The 20674-nt window shown below is 38.4% G+C and overlaps 1 protein-coding gene across 3 annotated transcripts in view; it reads left to right on the forward strand.

Moving 5' to 3' along the window:
• SCAF11 (SR-related CTD associated factor 11) overlaps positions 1 to 20674 on the forward strand; it is a 39798-nt gene that overhangs the window by 14158 nt on the left and 4966 nt on the right. For all 3 annotated transcript variants that reach the window (XM_063133971.1, XM_063133972.1, XM_063133973.1), the window contains exons 5-12: positions 4776 to 4867; positions 5500 to 5567; positions 7516 to 7562; positions 8862 to 8968; positions 10027 to 10113; positions 11367 to 11473; positions 13018 to 15975; positions 18836 to 19167. In XM_063133971.1, coding sequence (XP_062990041.1) covers positions 4776 to 4867; positions 5500 to 5567; positions 7516 to 7562; positions 8862 to 8968; positions 10027 to 10113; positions 11367 to 11473; positions 13018 to 15975; positions 18836 to 19167 — 3798 coding nt within the window. The remainder of the gene's footprint in view (positions 1 to 4775; positions 4868 to 5499; positions 5568 to 7515; positions 7563 to 8861; positions 8969 to 10026; positions 10114 to 11366; positions 11474 to 13017; positions 15976 to 18835; positions 19168 to 20674) is intronic.

Raw genomic sequence — 20674 nt, forward strand, 5'->3', positions numbered from 1 at the left:
ATCGATTTTCAGTTATGGAACGAGGTGAACAAATAGAGCTTGAGCTAAAGTCTCATCTGCTTTTTCTTGATATTTTTTTTGACATTTTGTTCACAGTGCTTGTAAAAAGCTTGACTTCCTTGAACAGTACTCATGGTGGATTGCGTATATGGTGACACTGATCATGAAAGCAGAGTATCCTGCTGCTTCTTTCCCCAGATCTATTTCACATGAGTCATTAAGTTCATGTAACAAAATGGCATTTATTTATTTATTTAATTTGCTTTTCATATTCTAGTTTTTCCTTATCAACAGCCAGAGAATGACCTCATTTTCCCCCTCCCTGAAAGAAAGGAAGTATGTTGCCCTTGGACTGCAGAACCAAAATGAAGCATAATCTAGCCTCAACCAGAGGACTAAGCTCTACTGAGTTGAGATAATTAACTGTTTCATCTATTACATTTGTTAGTCATTTTGGCTGCTAGTGCAAGAAGAAAAGCAGGATATAAATATTTCAAATGAAAAAATAAAAGTCTAGAGCTGTTTTAACTTCTGTAAAGTGCTTAATATTTTTAAAAAACTTAAACAATGTAGATCCTATTCTACTATAAATGTTGTTCAACATATTTGTTTACTCGTAGAATTCCTGAAGTACAATTTTCTTAGATGGTGTTGTTCCATTGCTTCTTTGTATTAGCTTCCTGTATCTTTCAGGACATTTCCCACATGTTAAAGATTTCTTCATTCTTACTGTGGCATTAGCATGCTCCTGCCTGCAATATTTACATCTACCAACTTCCTTCCTTCAGTGGATTCATTATAATGATGCCACACAAGATCCCCCCAGGTGTTATTATTATGACTGCTTTAAAGTGGCTTCCAACTTCCCCAACTCAAGAAAAGAAGTGGAAAGTTTGGTTGCTGAAAGTGAAAGTGAAACAACACTTAATCACTGTTGTAATTTTGAAGGTTTCGCTTTCACTTCTAGTTTGAGACGAAATAAGTATTCTAGCTTTGATTCTAATTTCACGTCCCCAGGTGAAGTCATAACTTGATTTTTTATTTGAATTATTATATGTATTAGTGGTTTTATTATAACTTTCCATGTTATAATAACACGGCTATAGCATGATCCCCCCCTTACCTCTTGCCCCTCTCATGCTATAGCCAGCCCCATTCAGGAGAACTCCTGTACTTTCTGTGTAAGATTTGGGGGAAGGGGTTGTGTGCTGGTGGGCAAAGGAGAGGGAAATTAGCTTCTAGGAACTCCCTTTTGTTAGCGTGATGATGGATGCTGTCCAGCAGTTACTGCTTTGAAACCGCTAAGTTTGCTTAACATTTTAATGGCATCAATTGTTGTTAATGATTTTTATATAAAAAATAATTTTAGAAATAGACACATTATTTTATTTATTTCATTTCATTTCTATACTGTCCAATAGCCGAAGCTCCCTGGGCGTTTCACAAAAATTAAAACAGCATAAAATATAATATAGCATAAAATATAATACAGAAGCTTCAAACCACAATATAAAAGTACAGTTTCCACAGACAAATCAAGTTCCAGAAAATGTTCTGCCCCACATCACTGACTGGAAGTATTTAAGCAGAGTCTAGATGGTCATCTGTCAGGGATGCTGAAGTTACAAGACTGCTGACTTGAGCAGGAGGTTTGAACTAGATGACTCCTGGTTCTTTCCAACTCTAAAATTCCATGATTTAATTTATATCGTCAGATTAGAATCAATTGGCTTATAGACGTTGAAAGATCTGAATAAATATTTAGTAACTAAGGGAGCAATCCTATGCAAGTTTAGACAGAAATAACTTTCATAGGATTGTGCCCTAAGGCATGCTGGGTATAGTCAAGTATTGTTGTTTTACTTCACTGGAGTTTTTTGAAATATGCTATCGGATTTTTTAAAAATACCAAAAACAGACAAGTTGTTTATTTGCAGTAATTTGCCTCCATTTGTTTTTCTTTTAATCAGGTGTTTGCTTAATACACTTTTGTTCTGGCTTTTTACAAACAATGTATGCAGTGGAGTAAGAGTAAATTGAACAATTTCAAATATATGCTACAAATCATGTGGCATGTCCCACATTAACTGCAAACCCCCCCCATAGAATAAACATGATGAAAGCTAAAGCTAACTTCTAGTGTTTTAATGTGATTTGTACAGCAAGTGTTTTCTATTAACTGCAGAAGTCTTGGGCAAGGGGAGGGATTGATCTGTCTGCAGGCTTTGCAGAAGGTAGAATCAGTGTGACACTGTACTGCTTATTCAATTTTAAACAAGACCTTATCTTCTGTCCTGAATCCTCTGTCGTGCTGAAAAATCAGGGGTGGGGTGAGGAAGAGACATGATGTCTGCCTTCTCATGTCATGTAAACCATGGTTTGTGCAACATGAAAGAGCAAGGCTGAGTCACAGTGAGGATTGGGTTTATGCATTCCTCCTTTCTCTCATTCTCCTACATGGCTCAGAGGAGGAGTAGGGGCTTCAACTTTCATTTAATCACAGCTTGCCCTGTCGTTTTTACTTTTATTTAACTGCAGGTTTGTTGCAGTGACAAACTGGTTAACATCAACTGTGGCTAGTTTCAATGAGCCAAACTATAGTTATTGAAGATGGCCTGTTTTAAATGAACTATAATTCATATTAACCACAACTCTGGATCCAGTTGACATGACACACTGTGATTAAATAGAAGCAAAATCTTCTGAGTTGATCTTCCAGGTTGTGTGGAAAGGGGAAGAAAGGGAGGAAGAGCACAAACCCAAGGTTTAGTGCATCTCATTTACAACATTCTAAACGATTGATTAGTACAACATATGAACCAGATCAAACTTTTCCGTTTTTTATTTCACCCTGCTCTCACTTCTTTCCCCCTTCTTTGAAACACTGTACAAAGTAAGAATAGACACCCTCCCCCCATTCCTCTGCATGTACAAATAATGTCTAGCTAGTAAACCAAGCCTAAATGTATGGATCCATTGTTATGTGCTATTAAAAATCTTAAAGAATATGAATAATAATAATAAATTTATTTCTTACCTGCCTCTCCATTTTGATCGAGGCGGGGAACAACAATAAGCGATAAAATACATAAAACTGAATTAAAACGTAATATACATTCTTAAAAACATCCTAAAAAACATCCTAAAACATTCTAAAAACATCTTAAAATTCCACTGGATAGGCCTGCCGGAAGAGATCAGTCTTTATAGTTTTCTTGAATGCTAGTAGACTGTCAAGTTGACGAATCTCCTCCGGCAGGCCATTCCACGATCTGGGAGCAGCAGAAGAGTAGGTCCTCTGGGTAACAGTTGTTAATCTAGTTTTTGCTAGGTGAAGTAGATTTTTCCCAGAGGACCTGAGTATGCAGGGCGGATTGTACGGGAGAAGGCTATCCTGCAGGTAGCCTGGACCCAAACCATGTAGGGCTTTAAAGGTAATAACCAACCCTTTATACTTTGCTCAGAAACTAATTGGCAGCCAGTGACGAGATTTTAAAACTGGTGTAATATGGTCACGCCTAGGTGTACCGGTGCCTGGCTGCCATATTTTGAACTAGTTGGAGCTTCCAGACTAGGCACAAAGGTAGCCCTATGTAGAGTGCATTGCAGAAGTCGAGCCTTGAAGTTACCAGCATGTGCACTACCATCTTTAAGTCTTCTAACTCTAGGAAGGGGCGCAGCTGGCGTATCAGCCGAAGCTGATAGTAGGCACTCCTGGCCATCGCATCTCTCTGGGCTGTCATTTGGAGTGACGGATCCAGAAGCACCGCCAAGCTGCGAACAGTCTTTCAGGGGGAGTGTAACTCCATCCAGAACCGGTTGACACCTCCAAACCCAGGTTATGGCCTTTGACAGCAAACACCTCCGTCTTGTCTGGATTCAGCTTCAGTTTGTTTTTCCTCATCCAGCCCATTACCGACTCTTAAGCATTCATTCAGAGGAGACACACTATCCTTAGCTGACGCTGTTGTCTAACTCAAGGATAGAAAGATAAAGGCATAAAGATTCCCTCCTTTTTTTAGTGGGACATGGTACCAATTCTATGATTGAAATCATAATATTTAGGTTCCAGGCAACGTTTTAACCCTGCATTAACATTTGGGCAGATCCAGTTGGTCCCCTGTATACACTGTTGGATGCATGCAACTGTCTCACAGGTGCTAATTTCAAGAGGGCTGCTGACAGGAAAGAGAGGCTGGTGAAGATGTGTAGCAGCACAAAAAGTGGCAAAGATGTGAAGGGCACCTGGATTGGGTCCCTGACTTTCTTTGCATTTTCCAAAAGTCATCTTGACTTCAGGATGATAAACTAGGAAAACATTGAGAACTTGGTAGTAAATATTTAGAACACCCATATGATGCAGACCTCATAGTTGTATAGTATCTTATAACTATAGATGGGTAGAAAATGTGAAGCTCAAGTCTTTTTCTGATTCCACCAGTTTGTAGGTTAACACTTCATACATCTAATGAAGTATACTGTATTCACAAAAACTTATGCCAGAATTAATTTGTTAGTCTTTAAGGTACCATCATACTCTTTGTTTGATTTTGCTTTGCTCATTGCCCTTGAATGAGAACATGTTTCCACATTGACAGAATTCCTTTATAACAATGTGGAGTAATGCTGTGTATCTGTAGTGGCATTTTTATCGTGTTTTAAACAAGTGAATGAGCTTCTATGTCCATCTATGTAACTTAATTCTAGACCATAAATATTAAATCCAATGAATGGGGAAACTGCTGTACTAATTATAACATTAATATACCTTGCAGGTTCAGATAAAGCAACAAGTAAGCAAAAAAGATGACCTACATAGCTGTAGTGAGGGCAAGTACTGCCCTATGAAAATGAAAAACTGCACAAGGTTAGTAACGTGTGATATAAAAATGCATGATATAAAATGTGCTTACAATATTTTAAAAGTTCGCTTTCAGGTTTGAAATATCTTCAAGCTTTTAACCTACTTTTGTACATTGGATTCAAATGAAAGGTATTTTATTTTGCCAGTTTGTTATGCTAACGATTCCTTTACTGTTGATGTCATATCTACTTCATTGCATTGAACAGATACATCTTGTAATATTACACATTTATATCAATCTGATCAGAGAAATACCTTTAGATGAACATGCTACAGCCTCCTGCCCTGACAAATATTGGAGAACTTTTCCTCTTCTGTGGAGACAAAGATCAGGAAAGGGTCATTATATATTCTTCAAATGCCTAGAGTATCTTAGGGGTGTGTGTGTGTGTGTGTGTGTGTGTGTGTGTGTGTGTGTTTAAGATTCTGGATTTTAAAGCTCTTTGGGAATGTAATCCTACTCGGAATGCAGTTTGTCTACTCAGAAATGATGCCCACTGAGTTCAATGGAACCTTCTCTTAGGAAAATAGTGTTGCAGCCCAAAGCTCTTTAGAGGTTTCCTAATGTGGCCCACATCCATTATTAGTACACACAAAATTATTTCATTGTAAGTGACTGATTTGTGTGTTTGCAGAAAAAAGGAAAATGCAGACAGAAGAGCTTCAGCAGCAAACTCCTGTAAAGGCTGGAACCAAAAACACAGTAAGTTGGCATTTTCTGTCATGAAGTTGCCCTCCCTTTGAAATTTTAAAAATACATTGTGCTTTGAATGCTCTTAGTATTTACTATAAGTATACTATCAAAATAATTATCTTAGCAGATTTCAGCAAAGCAAGACATTCTGAAGTTTCAGTATGTTAGGAGAGATGGGACATATAGGCTTTGATCCAGGTTGCTGCTAGAGTTCTGGTGCTCACAGATATCTTCTGTGTGCCTGTATACACTTTGTCCAGTATTTCAGGCTTGGCTGCACCTCTGCATGCACACAAGTGGCCCATGCTTTGAAGTGAGTAGGGAAACACTTTTATGCACAAGTTTTGCTCACGCATATATAGACACATGGGTTAAGATTTGTATCTGAACTTCCTAAAATATATCAAATCTATGTCTTTGATTCAAAGATCCTCTCAAGGTGTGCACATACCTGTATATTTTCTTACTTGCTTACAACACCATCACAAAGGACCCCAGAATTTTGGGTAACAGCTTTTGTGGTGCAGAGGACTCTTCTCCGGAGTCTTCCTATATGCACAGAAATGCCATGTGTTGACTTCTGGATCCTGTCCAAATCCTTAGCTCGTCTCATGAAACTATCTGGAAAAACGAAGTCATTTCTGCATACTTGCTGCCATCCAGTGGTACAGGCACTGGAGTGCTCAGATATGTATTTAGTGACAAATTCTAGGTTAATAGCCAATATATTTTGGCAGTGCTTAATTCCAGCATGACCTTTTGTTAGAAATGTCATTAGATTTGTTTAGCTTTGAAAAAAAACCAAGGGGTGGGGATATGATAGAGATGCATAAAATGAAGCATAGTATGGAAGAAGTGCATAAGCAGAAGATTTTGTGTTCTCTCTCTCTCTCACACGCACATGCGCGCGAAACTAGGATCATCCTTTGAAACTGAAGGGTGGGAAATTCAGGTTAGGGAAAAGGAAGTACATCTTCCCACAATGCATAATCAGGTAGGAATTCATTAGCAGAAGATGTACTTATGTCCTCCAACTTGGACAGCTTAAAACAGGATTTGGCAAATTTATGGAGAATAAGGTTATCAATGGCTAGTAATCATGAAGGCTATATATTACATCGAGTATCAGAGGCAGTATGCCACAATGCCAGTTGCAGGGTAACATGAGAGTGCTATTGTGCTCATGTCCTGATTGTGGGCTTCCCATAGGCATCTAGTTAGCCACTGTGGGAACAGAATGCTACACTAGATGGTCTCTGGTCTGATCCAGAAAGTTAAAAACATAACGGCCAACTACATGTGTACAGGAAACCCACAAGCTGGACTTGAGTGCAATAGCACTCTCTTGTTACCCTGAAACTGGCGTTGTGGCATACTGCTTCAGCAAGGGGTGTGGTGAGGAGATGAAAGGTACAGAGGTAGTTGTATAGTTTGCTGAATTTCACTGTGTTATGAATTTATATGGATTAAGCATCAAATACATATTTTATGACCCTACAGGTTATTCTGGATATATTCTAATAGTTTTGAGATCTTTTCCCAGTAATTGATCTGGTTTGCATGTAATAACAGCCCATAGGTTAAAATAACCCATGGGCTATCAGGAACAAATGGGACGGAGTGGGAGTGTTGCCTCTCATGAGCCCACAGCTTCTGCTTTTAATCAACAACCTATGATTGGATGGTCACACGTTGTTGAGTGTGGCATATGAACCTAAAGTGCTCGGTTGTTTAAGCGGTAAACAACCCAGCAGTTAAACCAACAACAAACCAATGGGTATTTCTTCCTATGTCCATTGTGTTTTTCTTCATAAATTGTATGTTTCTCTGCTTGAGCTTTTGCAATATTAAAATATTTGCAAAATAAGTTTGTTTAAAATTAGTTTAAATTGCTAACTGCCTTACTTCTTAAAAGCATAAAATTAAAATGAGATTTTGCATTTTTATCATTATGAAGATTCTTCAAATGAGGAAGAAAATAAAAATTCTGTGAAGAAAAGCAAGGTTTGTCCAATTATTTTATCTTCAGAAATAGTAAAACTTTCTAGTAATTTTCATTTAGAACATTGCAGTTTTAAAACTTGTTTAGGCTTGTGTGGATTTGTTTCTCTTCATAGACTTATATTAATGTCAGTATTTAGCTTAATTTTAAACTAGCCTTTACAAATTTATCCTCTGGTTCTTCTGAGCTCTCAAACATCCATTATTAGTTCATAGAATCTGGAGCATTCTAAGGAATAAGTTTGGATTCTTTTTTATTCAAATAAAGATGCTTCTTAAGAGTGTGTGTGTGTGTAAAAGATAAACTTTATGGATAGCTAACTAATGCTGTACGGAACATTTTTCGCTATATTTTTGTAGGGCTGTATCTAAGTAGGGGTAATGTTGGATACAACCCATAGTGGTTATGTCCTGCTATGCAGGTATTTGGGGCAACGGTTGTGTTAATGGATGATAAAATACGTCTTACAACGATATCTGAAAGCTGTATTCATTTGGTTTTTAAATCAGCTTTTTCTAAAAAGGCATTATTAACTGTTTTGATAACTGCTATGAATGCTGAGGTAGTTATAAATGTTCAAAGACTCCTTCATATAGAGAATGGATCATTAATGGAGTGAGACTGAATCTAAGAAATGGAAGGAAACATCACAAAAGCTTGTTAGTACTTGGCATCCTGATTACTGGAAGCAGAAGTGCATTTTGATATTGGTGTATGTAATTGCTTTTTAGTATTGTCAAAATCCTTACAATGGTTTTTTTAAATTATATGTTTTCTTCTAATGTGTCTTAAACTGAATTTTAAAAAAACTTGGTTTACTTAAGCAAAATAATAATAATAATAATAATAATAATAATAATAATAATAATAATAATAATAATAATAATAGAGGAACAGTGTTAATCTACCCAGTATGTATATCCCAGGGTTTTACATTAAGATTTTTCTCATCACCTGTTACCTGATTTATTTTTTTACTGTAGATTGAACTTTGGACTTCTGTATGCAAAGCATGTGCTTTAGTACTGAGCTATGGTCTTGGCCTGCCTCCCTTCCTTCCCTGTTCATAGACATAGCAATGAAAGCAAGCCCCAAGATACTTGAACATAATGTACAACTATGAACGCCTGTGTCTCAGTGCAGAGTCTAGATGGCTGTCAAGTCTGTTCTACATGTCTATGACTGGGGGAAAAAGAAACCAAGTTTTCATCTAATGTTCTTATATCTGAAAAGTTTCCTCTTTTGTTTTGTGGATGTAGATATTTATAGTATTGTGATAAATGTAAAACTTTATTTTATAGCCCAGAAGACAGACCTGCTCAAACAGATTCTTCAGAAGTAACTTCTGTGATAGATTTTCTTCTAATAGTAGTTTCCCTGGCGAATCTTCTAATTATCAAAATGAGTGGTTAGTATGAATCTCTTGTTTACACTGACTGTTGTAGTATTGTAGTTCTGTAAATGTTAGTATGACTGCCTCAGCTTTCTGGAGAAACATAAAGCTCAGCCTTTCCCAACCTGGTGCCCTTCTGAAGTGTTGGGCTTCAACTCCCAGCACATATACCCAGCCAGCCGGTTTGGGGCTGCTTGGTATTGTAGTCCCAAAAATTGGAAGGATGCCAGGTTGGGGAAGACGCTTAATATTGATAAATTGCAACAAAAAGAGAAGTTTTCAAGTGGATCCTACTCTGCCTACATCTTTGCAAATACTCTTAAACACTGAATTTGGAAATAAGATGGCTTTTATATCTGTTCTTTTAAAGCACTTACTTGTGAAGCATAGCATATTATTGGTGTGTGACATGAGTGTCAGAAATTGTCCAGTACAAATTTCACTTCTGTGAACTCTTTAGGTGGCCTAAGCAAGCCAGTAGCTATGTTCAGACATAATTGCTCATGGATTACCCTCTTCCACTATGGCAGAGCTGCAAGGAGGACGCTGGGAACTTCCATTTCAGATTAACTGTAGCTTGCTCTGTCTAGGCAAACTGTGCTATACCACAAGGGAGAATAAGTTACACATGCATATTCTAGATGAACTGATAAGAAATTGATAGATTTGGGTCACCATGGCACACACAAGTAAAACTCAAGAACTCTTCAGCAAGAAGCATAATTCCTTTATAAACGTTTATAGCATTTTAGAAGAACAAATAACAGGAGGAGTGGCTGAGCACCGAGCTCACTGCTGATAGTTTTCGTAATACTAAACTTTTGGTTTAGCGTTGTCTGAATGAGGCTAGTATCTGCCTAAGTCAATGTGTCTGCTATATGAGGACTAATACTGCCTCACCATACAGGACTATTGAGAGAACATAATGTAAAGTGTTCTGAGTGGTAATTATTCTTTCATCCTGAAACGCGTATGTTGTTGGATTTTTATATTTTGTTTCAGCCTGTTAAAATGTGCACATAAAATTAAGGGCTTAAAATTATATTCAAATATGTTTAAAAATTATATTCCAGTATAGAGATCAGCAAAATTGACACAGTCATTGAACACAAGAGAAGAGAATTGGAGCTGTCATGTTCTGTGCTAGCTAGAGTGGCAAGGTAAAACAACCAACTGGTTAAGAATCTTTTTTTAAAAAAAATGTCATAACAAATGTATAGTGAATCTGTGCTACGTAGTCACAATAACAAATATTGTAAATGAACCTTTTCCACAGTCGTGTATTGTCCTTAATTAATTTTGATTTATATATGACTGTATGTGAAATAAAATACTTACACTAAAATGCACTTTGCTCTATAATAGTATCAAATATTTTGGCCATGTTCAAATGCCGTGCTAAACCATGGTTTAATGCAACATCACAACCAGGAAAGAGCTGCAGCAACCTTTGGACTTGCATGCTCACCCATCCCCTCTCTTCTGTGGTTAACACTAACGATAGTTAGAGCTGGATCCAATGTTTGTTTACCTTAAGTCCTGTTCATTTCAATGAATCTACTCTAAGTAGGACTACTATTGGCTACAACCTATAGTTTCTGAAACTGGCTGGTTGAAACTAGCTGTAGCTAGTGATAACTATCAATGTGGGTCTGTTGATATAATTGTTTTGAACTGACTTTCTAGATGTTGGTAGTTTTAATGTGTTAATATATTTTGTATAGAGTGTTTGTTAAATGTACTGTTGGTATTGGTCAATGACCGTAATAAAATATATTCATTCATTCAATGTGGGTCCAAACAACACAGAAACTGGTTAACTAAAAGTGAATGTTTCCAAACTACTTCTTAGTTGCATGGGAGGAGGAAGAAGGATAGGATGTACACAAGCCAAAGGCTCACTAGGACAAATACACATTGAGCCAAACCATGGTTTGCCATGATGCACAGTTGTGGCCATTAAGTAAATATAACCTTGATTGGGACATTGTAATAGATTTTTGTTTTATCTGTTGGAACGATTAAAATTTTAGAAACCAGTCATATTGCTCATAACTAAGGCTGGATATAGGGTGCTGTTTTAATTCAAAGTAAATGCATAAACCTAACATTTGACCAAATAATTATAGGAAGACTCATAAGCCTGCTGAATAAAAATCAAACCTTGGTATATTATCTGGGAAAGTAAAATCACCTCCTTTTTCCCTACTCTGCTTCAGCCAAATTTAGACCAGGTTCTCTAACTCCATGAAGGTTTGTCCAAGATAATAAACATTAAGTTATGGAAGGCAGTCCTTCAATCTAGTTCACTCTGCTTCTATTTGATAATAGTAATGTGTTTGATGTTATTTGATCACATTTTTCTGTATAGCTCTTCATATAACTCTTGTTTTTACGTGGGTTAATTTTGCAGAATCCCTTCCATATCCTGTGAAACAGAAATGGCAACCTGTCTTCTGGTTTCCACTGTTATGGTGGGAGCTGTCTTTTCAATAAGTACTACGCCTTTGGAAAACTTTGGTAATTTTTTTTTGTAAGTTTTATTTATAGTTTATATAAAGCAATGATTAATTGTAAACATTAACATCATTTCTGTTGAAGACTGTACAATTAATACAGAAAAACTTCAATAAGTGCTATTTTTTCTGTTGAAAGATAAATTTTAAGACAAATTTTGCAAATTGGTGTAAAGTATTTTAATGTAAAATATCTTTAAGCAGTGTTCAGATATTAGAGTTTTAGCATAATGGAGTGTGTGTGGGGAGATAGAGAACATGCACCATTTGAGTTATGCCCCAGTTGTCTTGTGTTTTCCCCTTCCCACGTGGTCTAGAAAATATTTCAATGGAGAGTGTAACATGCAGTTAAGCTAGGGTTGAACAGTTTCCAAATTAATATTCTGAACCAGCCTAAATAGTGTAGTGTTAGGTGTCTAGCTGCACAAATTGAGACATGCAGGCTTGGGGAACTGGAACTTGAATCAGAAGGTGCATAAACATATGAATGTTTGTTTATCTTATGGACTTACTAAGACACAGTAGCGACTTGGGAATTGTTCATTTCTAGGAGATTTCAACAAGGACTTAACTTACGGCTTGAGTTTTATAGCTTCACACCAACCGATCTTGTGCGAGATCGGAACTGTGATATATATATATATATATATATATATATATATATATATATAAAAGTTGTGATCCTGTTTCTTCTGAAGAAATGGGTGTGCCTGGGATGTGGATGTGTGGAAAGGGGTATTAGCCTCCCTCCCATCTCTTTCCATGCTGGGCACCCTGCCTCTTCAATAGAAACAGCTGACAGCAGCAAAGCAGAGACATTCACAATCACTACAGGATGGAGAGCAGCTCTGCCCACCTGCACCACTACATATTTGTACAAAATACAAGGGTGCGGAGGAGGCAAGCTGGTAGACAGTTTCCCATTGATGAGCATATGCGTAGCAGCACAAAATAAAGTGTGTGTGTGTGTGTGTGTGTGTGTGTGTGTGTCTTTTTTTCTATGTGCAAAAATGGAAAGCTCCATTTGCTCACATTCCCCAGTTATGGGGAAGTGTGGAAAGTTTCCTAGTCCTGTTTTTGCATCATGCAATTACTGGTAGTGGGTCATGCTGCTGGCCCCACCTTAGATACCGAAACATTAATGTGAACTATCTGCAATGATCACGTGAGAGTAGCTGCTAGCACATAGGTTTTTGCATAATCATTGCAGATAGTCCATGCTAATACACTGATGTCCAGGGGCAGTAGTTGTTCCCTGCTCCCAGTCTCATGATTCACGTGTGAACAGGGCTCAGGAGACAGTGAACCACGGCCAGGCTATCTATTTGGTTCATTGTATGTTACATTTTAAAATCTTGATCTGGATTTTTTTTTCCAAATGAGTAAATTATGAAATGAATGTATGTAAGATAGTTGACCCATAGTAATATGGAAATAGTCCCACAATAAAGGAGTGTGGTGTTATTGAATGATATGTGAACATTTCTAATGTAATATTTGTGTTTAATAAACCACAATACATTACTTTCATATTTTTTTTAATATTAGGAACTTCAAAAAAGGGGCATGTTGTTACATATGTCCAGGAAGGAGAGGAGAAAAAGCAAACTTCTGGTACAGCTGGCACAAGAGGAACAAGAAGAAAGGTTTCAGATACTACTCCCAGGCGAAGATCTGCCCGGAACGCTAAATCAGAAACTTCAAGTCAGTCTCAGAGTTCACCAAAATCAAGCAATTCTGGATATGAGGCTAGTGGTGATGGTAGCTCATTTGTGAATTCTTCTTGTGCAGAATCTGAGAAATTACCTCCAAAACGGAAGGGTAAAAGAGGAGTTAAACAACAGGAACCTGTAGTTAAAAAGAAACTCAGGAGTTCTGGACGTTATGGGAAAACATCTGGTGATTTAGTAGAACCTGATGAATCCGATGAGACTGAGATAACTCTGCTACTGGATAAAGGCAGTTTACCAGACAGTGAAAATAGCACCTCTGGCTTTAGTCACAAAAATGATATAGAAACACAGTCGGCCAATGGCTTGGAAAACTCCAAGGACTGTGTAGAATGTAAAGAGGAGTCTACAAAAGAGCCTGCAGAACATCAGGATGCTTCAGACATCTTAAACGCTAGTTCCTGTGTTGAAGATCCTCCTTTGCTCATCGTAGAGGGAGATGTTGGTTCATATGCCCAAGATCCTCCTTTACTCACTCTAGAGGGAGACATTGAAAAATGTGAAGTAAAAGATGACACTGTGTTTGAAAATAAGACGTATTATAAAAATGATATTGAACAAGTAGACCAACCTTTACAAGTTCCTAAAGAAGAATTGTTTGACAATGTAGTAACACTTGCACATCAGCCTCAGGAATTAGATAGTCCTACAACTGAATTGCCAGTGAAACTGGAACCTGTGACAATAAGAGAAAGGCCTTTAGATAGTCCTGGGGATGAATTGCTGGAGAAATCAGAATGCGTGTCAATAGCAGATGATATGTTGGCAGTTCCTGAAAATGAATTGCTAGGAGGAACAGAATCTGTAGCAATAGCAGACAAACCATTCTCTGGTCCTGAAGATGCATTCCTGGAAGAACTGGAACCTGTGGCAATAGCAGAAGAGCCAGTGGCTGGTCCTAGAAATGAGTTGTTAAGGGAACCAGAATCTTTGGCAATAGGTGGGTTGTTGGAGAGGCCTAATGATGAAATGTCAGAGGGGCCATTGCCTGGTCATTCCTCTGGGAATGAATTGTTAGAAGGAATAGAACCTGAGACAGTAGCTGAAGAACCATTAGATAATACTGCAAACAAATCACAGGAACTTCCAGTGTCATTAGAGATGAAAGATGCTAAAACTGAAGAAGAAAAAGAAGCAAATATCCATGCAGATAATGAAAATCTAAAAAGTACTGATTTATCAATAAATGTTTTTTCAGAAGATAAATGTAATCAGTCATTAGAAAAGGCTAGAGAAGAATCTGGAAGTAGTACGCAAGATATTAAACACTTGAGCGAAGATGACAATGAGATAGTAGCTATGGAATGCGACTCATTTAGCAGTGACCAGAATGAATCACGGATAGACCAGCCAATAGTGAGTGATATTGTAGAGCAAGAGACAAATTCTTTGGTACATGATACTGAGCATTCTATATCCTTTTCAAGTCCCACTGACAAGAAAGAAGAAACAGAATGTTCTGCAGAGCTTAAAAAAGATAAAAAGACTCGAACTAGAAGATCAAGATTTCATTCTCCATCGACAACTTGGTCTCCGTCCAAAAGAGAGGGGAAAAGATCTCAATCTCCATCTCCCAAAAGGGAGATTGTGCCTGAAGGCAGGATGCCTCGTTCTCCTAAAAGGGATACTTCCAAAGAAAGGCAAAGATCTCTATCACACTCACCAAAAAGAGATCCTGTGACAGAAAGGCGGAGATCTCTATCAGGTTCTCCAAAAAGAGTTGATCTTGTGACAGAAGGGAGATCTCCATCCCATTCCCCTAAAAGGGATCCTCTAAAAGAAGTGAAGAGATCTCCATCTGGTTCTCCTAAAAGGGATCCTCTGAGAGAAGGGAAGAGATCTCCATCCGGTTCTCCTAAAAGGGATCCTCTGAGAGAAGGAAGGAAATCTTCTCGGACACGGGCTAAGGAATCTTCTCCAAGGCACAAATGTAGATCTCAAAGCAGGGAAAGAGATAGTGATAAAGATGGGCTAAGAAGAGATCATGAAAGAGAGAGTAGGAGGAGGAGATGGTCACAGTCACGATCAAGATCTCGATCTAGGTCCAGATCCAGGCCAAGGAGTAAAGGCCCTTCATTCCCTAGAAATGAAAGGGATGGTTATTCACCTCCCAAATGGAAAGAACGGTGGACAAATGATAGCTGGAGAAGTCCCAGAGGAAACGATAGGTATAAAAGAAATGAGCAGGAGAAACAGACAGAGAGTATGAAAAGAGAGAGGGACAGTACAAGCAAAGATAATGAAAAGCAAAGTTCTTCTGACCAGTATAGGAAAGATTATCCAGACTGGGTAATGGAAAGGATAAATTCAGTTCCAGAAATGAGGAACAGAGAGAGGGAAAATTTAAAAAGTCAACAGTGGGAAGAAAATAGGCACAATAATTCAGGACCTCCATGGAATAGAAACTTTGGATCTGGTTGGAATTCAAATCGTGGCAGGGGGGCCCGTGGTAGAGGTGGCCGAAGCAGAGGTGGCTTTACGTATGGAGACCAGACTGAAAATCGCTGGCAAGCTAGGAAGCCCCACTCAGGAAATGCAAATAGTTCTGGAAGTGAAAGTTCCAGATTTCCAGAGCATCAGCCATATAAACGTAAGGCAGAACAAGACTTCTCTTTTGATACACCTGCTGATAGGTCTGGGTGGACATCTGCATCAAGCTGGGCTGTAAGAAAGACTTTACCAGCAGATGTACAGAATTATTATTCAAGGAGAGGAAGAAATTCTTCAAGCCCACAATCTTCATGGACAAAACAAGAAGAAGTAGCTCCTGAACAAGGTATTTTCTTCTTACATTAATTTATTGGTTTAGCTTTGATGGGCAGAAATTTTTAAGTTCTTTGAATACCAGACATGTCTGGCTAACTCTATTTTCTCCAAGTAGTAGTTTAGTTCCTGTATCATGCATGCTCCACATTAAGCGTTAACTAAAACTTGAATTTTGTGTCATTAAAGCTTCAGTGCATATATTCCAATATCTACTTAATAATAATAATAATAATAATAATAATAATAATAATAGTCAGTACATCTACTATACATCGGATTATATAGTTGTTTAAACTAAGGATTTGCATAAGATCTGGGATGAATCCTAAACTGAATCAGGGTGATTCCAGCTGATTCAGGGTTTATCCAAAGCAAAAGAAGTACTGAAGAAAATCTGATTTTTTTTAGCTTTGTGAGCAAATCAGAGACAGACAGTGTGTGTAAGAATGGCAATTTTTCATCTCAAGTTTTCCAGATATGGTGAGAGAAAGGACAGAGTTGGAGGCTATGGTTTTGTGACTGGCAGGTCCAAAGTGTAATTGCAGGAAGTGATTTAATTCTTAATACATTTGTTCTTGCTAAGTACTTGAGTCTTCCTTGAGTGTTAGAAGTTATTGACGCAGTGTCATTTCTCTCTTCTCTCCCCCCCTCCCCATTTTGGTTCTAGTTTAGATTTGACTTTAAGTTCAGTGTTCTCTGTGGGTCTCTAGTATTTGACTAGAGTAATATTTTACTTTTTGTCAGACTCTGTTCTTTGTGTGTGCACGCACACACAGCAAATACGTAATCAACATTAAAAGCACCTTACACACAACTCTGAACCTGTCCTTCTGAAATTTCCTCAGGGACACTTCTGCAATGTATGCCATTTTTATACAAACTGTCTCTCCCGACCCCCAAACCCCACAAACTTCTTTTTAAAAAGCCCAGACTGTAAAGACTTCTCTTACATGAAACCACCTGCACATGTCTGCCTGAAATTTGGCAGGTTCATTCTCTGAGAGGGGCAGCTGTGCCTTCAAATATCCAATTATCCCAAGATATTTAAAAGTTATAGTCCATGGGAAGTCAGAAAGCTTCAGATTTCCAGAAACAAGATTATGATTCAGACTCTATTCAGATCAGATCTGGCTTCTGAAGTGGTCTGAGCGAAATCACCCTGCTTTCAAATTTGCTTGAATCTTACAGTCGGTGCACACTTCTAGTTTAATGCTGCTAGGATGAATCCACTTTATATAGCTCCAATGAAAAATCTTTATAAGTGAAGCATACAGCATTGTAAAAAAAAATAAAAATTAAGAGAACTGTTATTGCCTTCTAAGTTAATGGTTGTTTGTGAAGCTGGTATTCCATATATTAGAGTGTCCTTTATTTGTTCCCAGTTACAAAGATGAACCATGGGTTGGTTCCTAAAATCTGTGAGCTGTGTTCCACTCATGGAAAGAGCAGTCTTAGTGCTGGATAATGGAATAGAGGCAGATTTTTGTTGACTTTTCCTCCCCCTTATTATTTATTTATTTATTTATTTTATTTAATTACATTTATATACCGCCCCACAGCCGAAGCTCTCTGGGCGGTTTACAACATTTAAAAATAGTAAACATTAAAAGTATACAATTTAAAACACACACACACACACACACACACACACACACACACACACACACACAAAAAAAAAACAGTATAAAAACAACAGTATCCATTTAAAAACAACAATTGTGGGGTCCATTAAAAACAAACTTAACGTTGTTAAATGCTGTTAAAATGCTGTTAAAAATGCCTGGGAGAAGAGAAAAGTCTTGTAGCCCCCTTGTAGCCTCCTCTGCCATCCAAATCCTTCTGGAACAGTTTGCAACAAGGCCCATGGGTGAGGGATTAGCACACACACACCCCATTCTATTAGTAGAAGCCTCCATTAGATCAAAGGCCCTTCCATTCATTTTGCTCATTTTTTGTTTTGAACTGAAGCTTGAGCAGTGTAGACATGCAGAAAATTTTGAAAGTTCAAAAAGTTCTAAGCTTGAGCTTTAATAGTAATTATCTTCTTCCGCACAAGACAGGAAGGTTAGCTCCTCTGCCAGTGGAATACGGACAGTGTGCTTTGTCAATCACTGGTGCAAAGGCGGACCTGGGCTGTCGCTGCCCACAGGGAGATAGAAACAGCCAATAGGGGTCTACAAGAGGGGTGGGGTGGCGAGGCCATGCTGCATGCAAATTTTGAAGGGGAGATTCACTATGCCTGAGCCTCATTTGCATTGTTCATGAACCTCTCGGTAGTAAGGGAACAGAGGGGCAAAAAATCAGGAAAGGAGCAGGACTGCTAGTGCCCATGGTGACATTGGCTTTACACTAGTAAAATAAAAATACAGAGGACCATTGTGCCATCAATAGTTTTAATGATTATATATGTATAAGGGATAATGTTGCTTTGCATATGTCAGCAATCAATTGAGACAAAAGCCACTTTTGAAAGTGAGAATTCAGCTTTGTCTTGACTTCTGGACCGCTGCTCTGTTGTCTGGTTAATAGAGTATAAAGTTAGTTTTTTTGTACGTATTGAAAGCATTAATAAGCAGAAAGTCCTGTCAGCCAACTGATACTTCATTCCTGCTGTCACCTTTTAAAAACGTCTTTTATCAACCCATCTGGCAAAACCTGTCAATGCTAGAATAAACAAATTAACCTGTTATGTACCTGATGTCTTTATAATTATCTGGTAATTTGAATAAAATTGTGGGGAGGCAGAAATTGAGGCCTAGATTAAGAAGTTGATATTGAATACCATGTATGAACAACATGGCCTCTGGGGTTTTTTGGCGATATTGTTTTATAGACCTATGTATTTCTAAAATGCCTTTTCCATCTGATAGATCCAAACTTCAAAGACCAAGCCGGCCAACAAGGTGACATTTCTCAACTACCAATAAATGTACTGCAGCCTCAAATGAATGTAAATACACAACATCAGCCAATGAGTATCTTTCCATATCCAATGGGTGTTCCTACTCCAATTATGAACATTCAGCACAATCCGTTTAACCTTCCTCCACCGGTGCCCATGCATCTTCATACAGGAGTGCCTCTTGTCCAGGTAGCCGCTTCATCCAATGTGTCTCAGGGACCACCTCCTCCTCCTCCACCTCCTCCACCATCGCAGCAGATTAACTATGTTGCTTCCCAACTGGATGGAAAGCAGTTGCAGGTATATCTGTTAGTTCTAACAAAATATAGTGTAGTTTAAAAGCAGGCTTCAGGTCAGCTTGTTTTATTTAAGGTTGTATTATTGAGGTAGTATTAGCAATTCCTTTTTTCTTAAACAGTTACCGGGGGGTGGTAGACTTCAGTCTTGTGGGATCTACTTTGTTTTTCACTAGGCGTCTGAGAACCACCAAACAAGGCCTGTTGTAAAAGACACACTTAGAATTAAAGAATTCTGATGCCAGGAACTTGTTTAATACAAGAGCTGAGAAGTTCTTGCAACCCATCCACACAAAAAATCCACTTTTCATATCCCAAGCCTTCTTCATTTCAGCAATATAATTTAGGGCAAGGGGAAGTCATTTTGTTGCTGTTGCTGTTAAATAACTGGGAGTCAGAGGTCCTTGCCTATCTACTGCAAATCACCCAGAGATCTACCGGTAGATAGGGATCTATTCTCTGCCAACAAATGAGCTAGACTTCCTCTACCCGACTGAAAAGAACATGCTAAATTGAGTGGGGGGGGGGGTTTCTTTTAATTTTACACATGGTGGAGGAACCATCTGTCATGGGATACTATAAAAGAGATTGCACATTCCTGGAACTTGCCTCAAGATCCTGATCAGCCTTGCTGCATTTCGGAGGAATTTGACTGAAGGAAGCCTCTTTTGAAGCAAACATACCTGTTCTCCAGTGCTTCTCAAAGGCGAAGAGAGGGACCTATGCATTTGTTCTTTTTAGGAAATATTTGCTGCCATATTAGCCACTCCTAGAGTGTGTTCCCTGACAGTTTGAAGCCCCTTCTTATTCTTTCCATCTTCTTCACCAAAGTGGGGTTACATGTTGTTGCTTCTGAGGGAAATTGGCTCAAGTGGCTTCTCTGACTTTGTGCGCTTCAAATAATGTCAGGCCAGCACTAATGTGTTTTACCACAACTGCCTAATTCAGATGTAAAACCAGGTTGGAGGTTCTCCATCTGTTACAAGTCCCTACTCCCTCTGTACCTGTATTAGCTGGCAAGAGTCTGGCCTATTATTCTCCTCTTGCATTGTTGTGTTTTTATGGCCCCTCCAGCCAGGTGTCACTAGATAATTGAGAGTCTGCCTTGTCTCTGGTGTCTCCTTCCTTCACTCCTTTCCTGGCTGATGAGCTCTGACTTAGTTGGTGCATGGGCGATTTTTCTCCATTAATAGTGTAAGTGAGCGCGGGTCTTTCTGCCATCACTTCTACACACTGTTTTTTCCCCTCCCTATCCTTGTAAAAATAAATAAATGCCAGCGCCTGCATGTTCATTCACAAATTGATGTTAGAATGAGCCAATGCCTGACCTACTGGATGGATTCTGTACTATATGCAGCCCTGCTGAGGGCAACAACTAAACAAAAAAACCTGCTCACCTGTTAAGCAGAGCTGCTCTTGGAATGCTCTCACCTCCCATCTTACAAGATAGGTTTATCCTGTGTTGGAGCAACGGAGTTCTTTCTACCCATTAGCTGTAGGTCCTAGCACTC

Source organism: Elgaria multicarinata, chromosome 9 (assembly GCF_023053635.1).
Source record: "Elgaria multicarinata webbii isolate HBS135686 ecotype San Diego chromosome 9, rElgMul1.1.pri, whole genome shotgun sequence".
Lineage (NCBI taxonomy): Eukaryota > Metazoa > Chordata > Lepidosauria > Squamata > Anguidae > Elgaria > Elgaria multicarinata.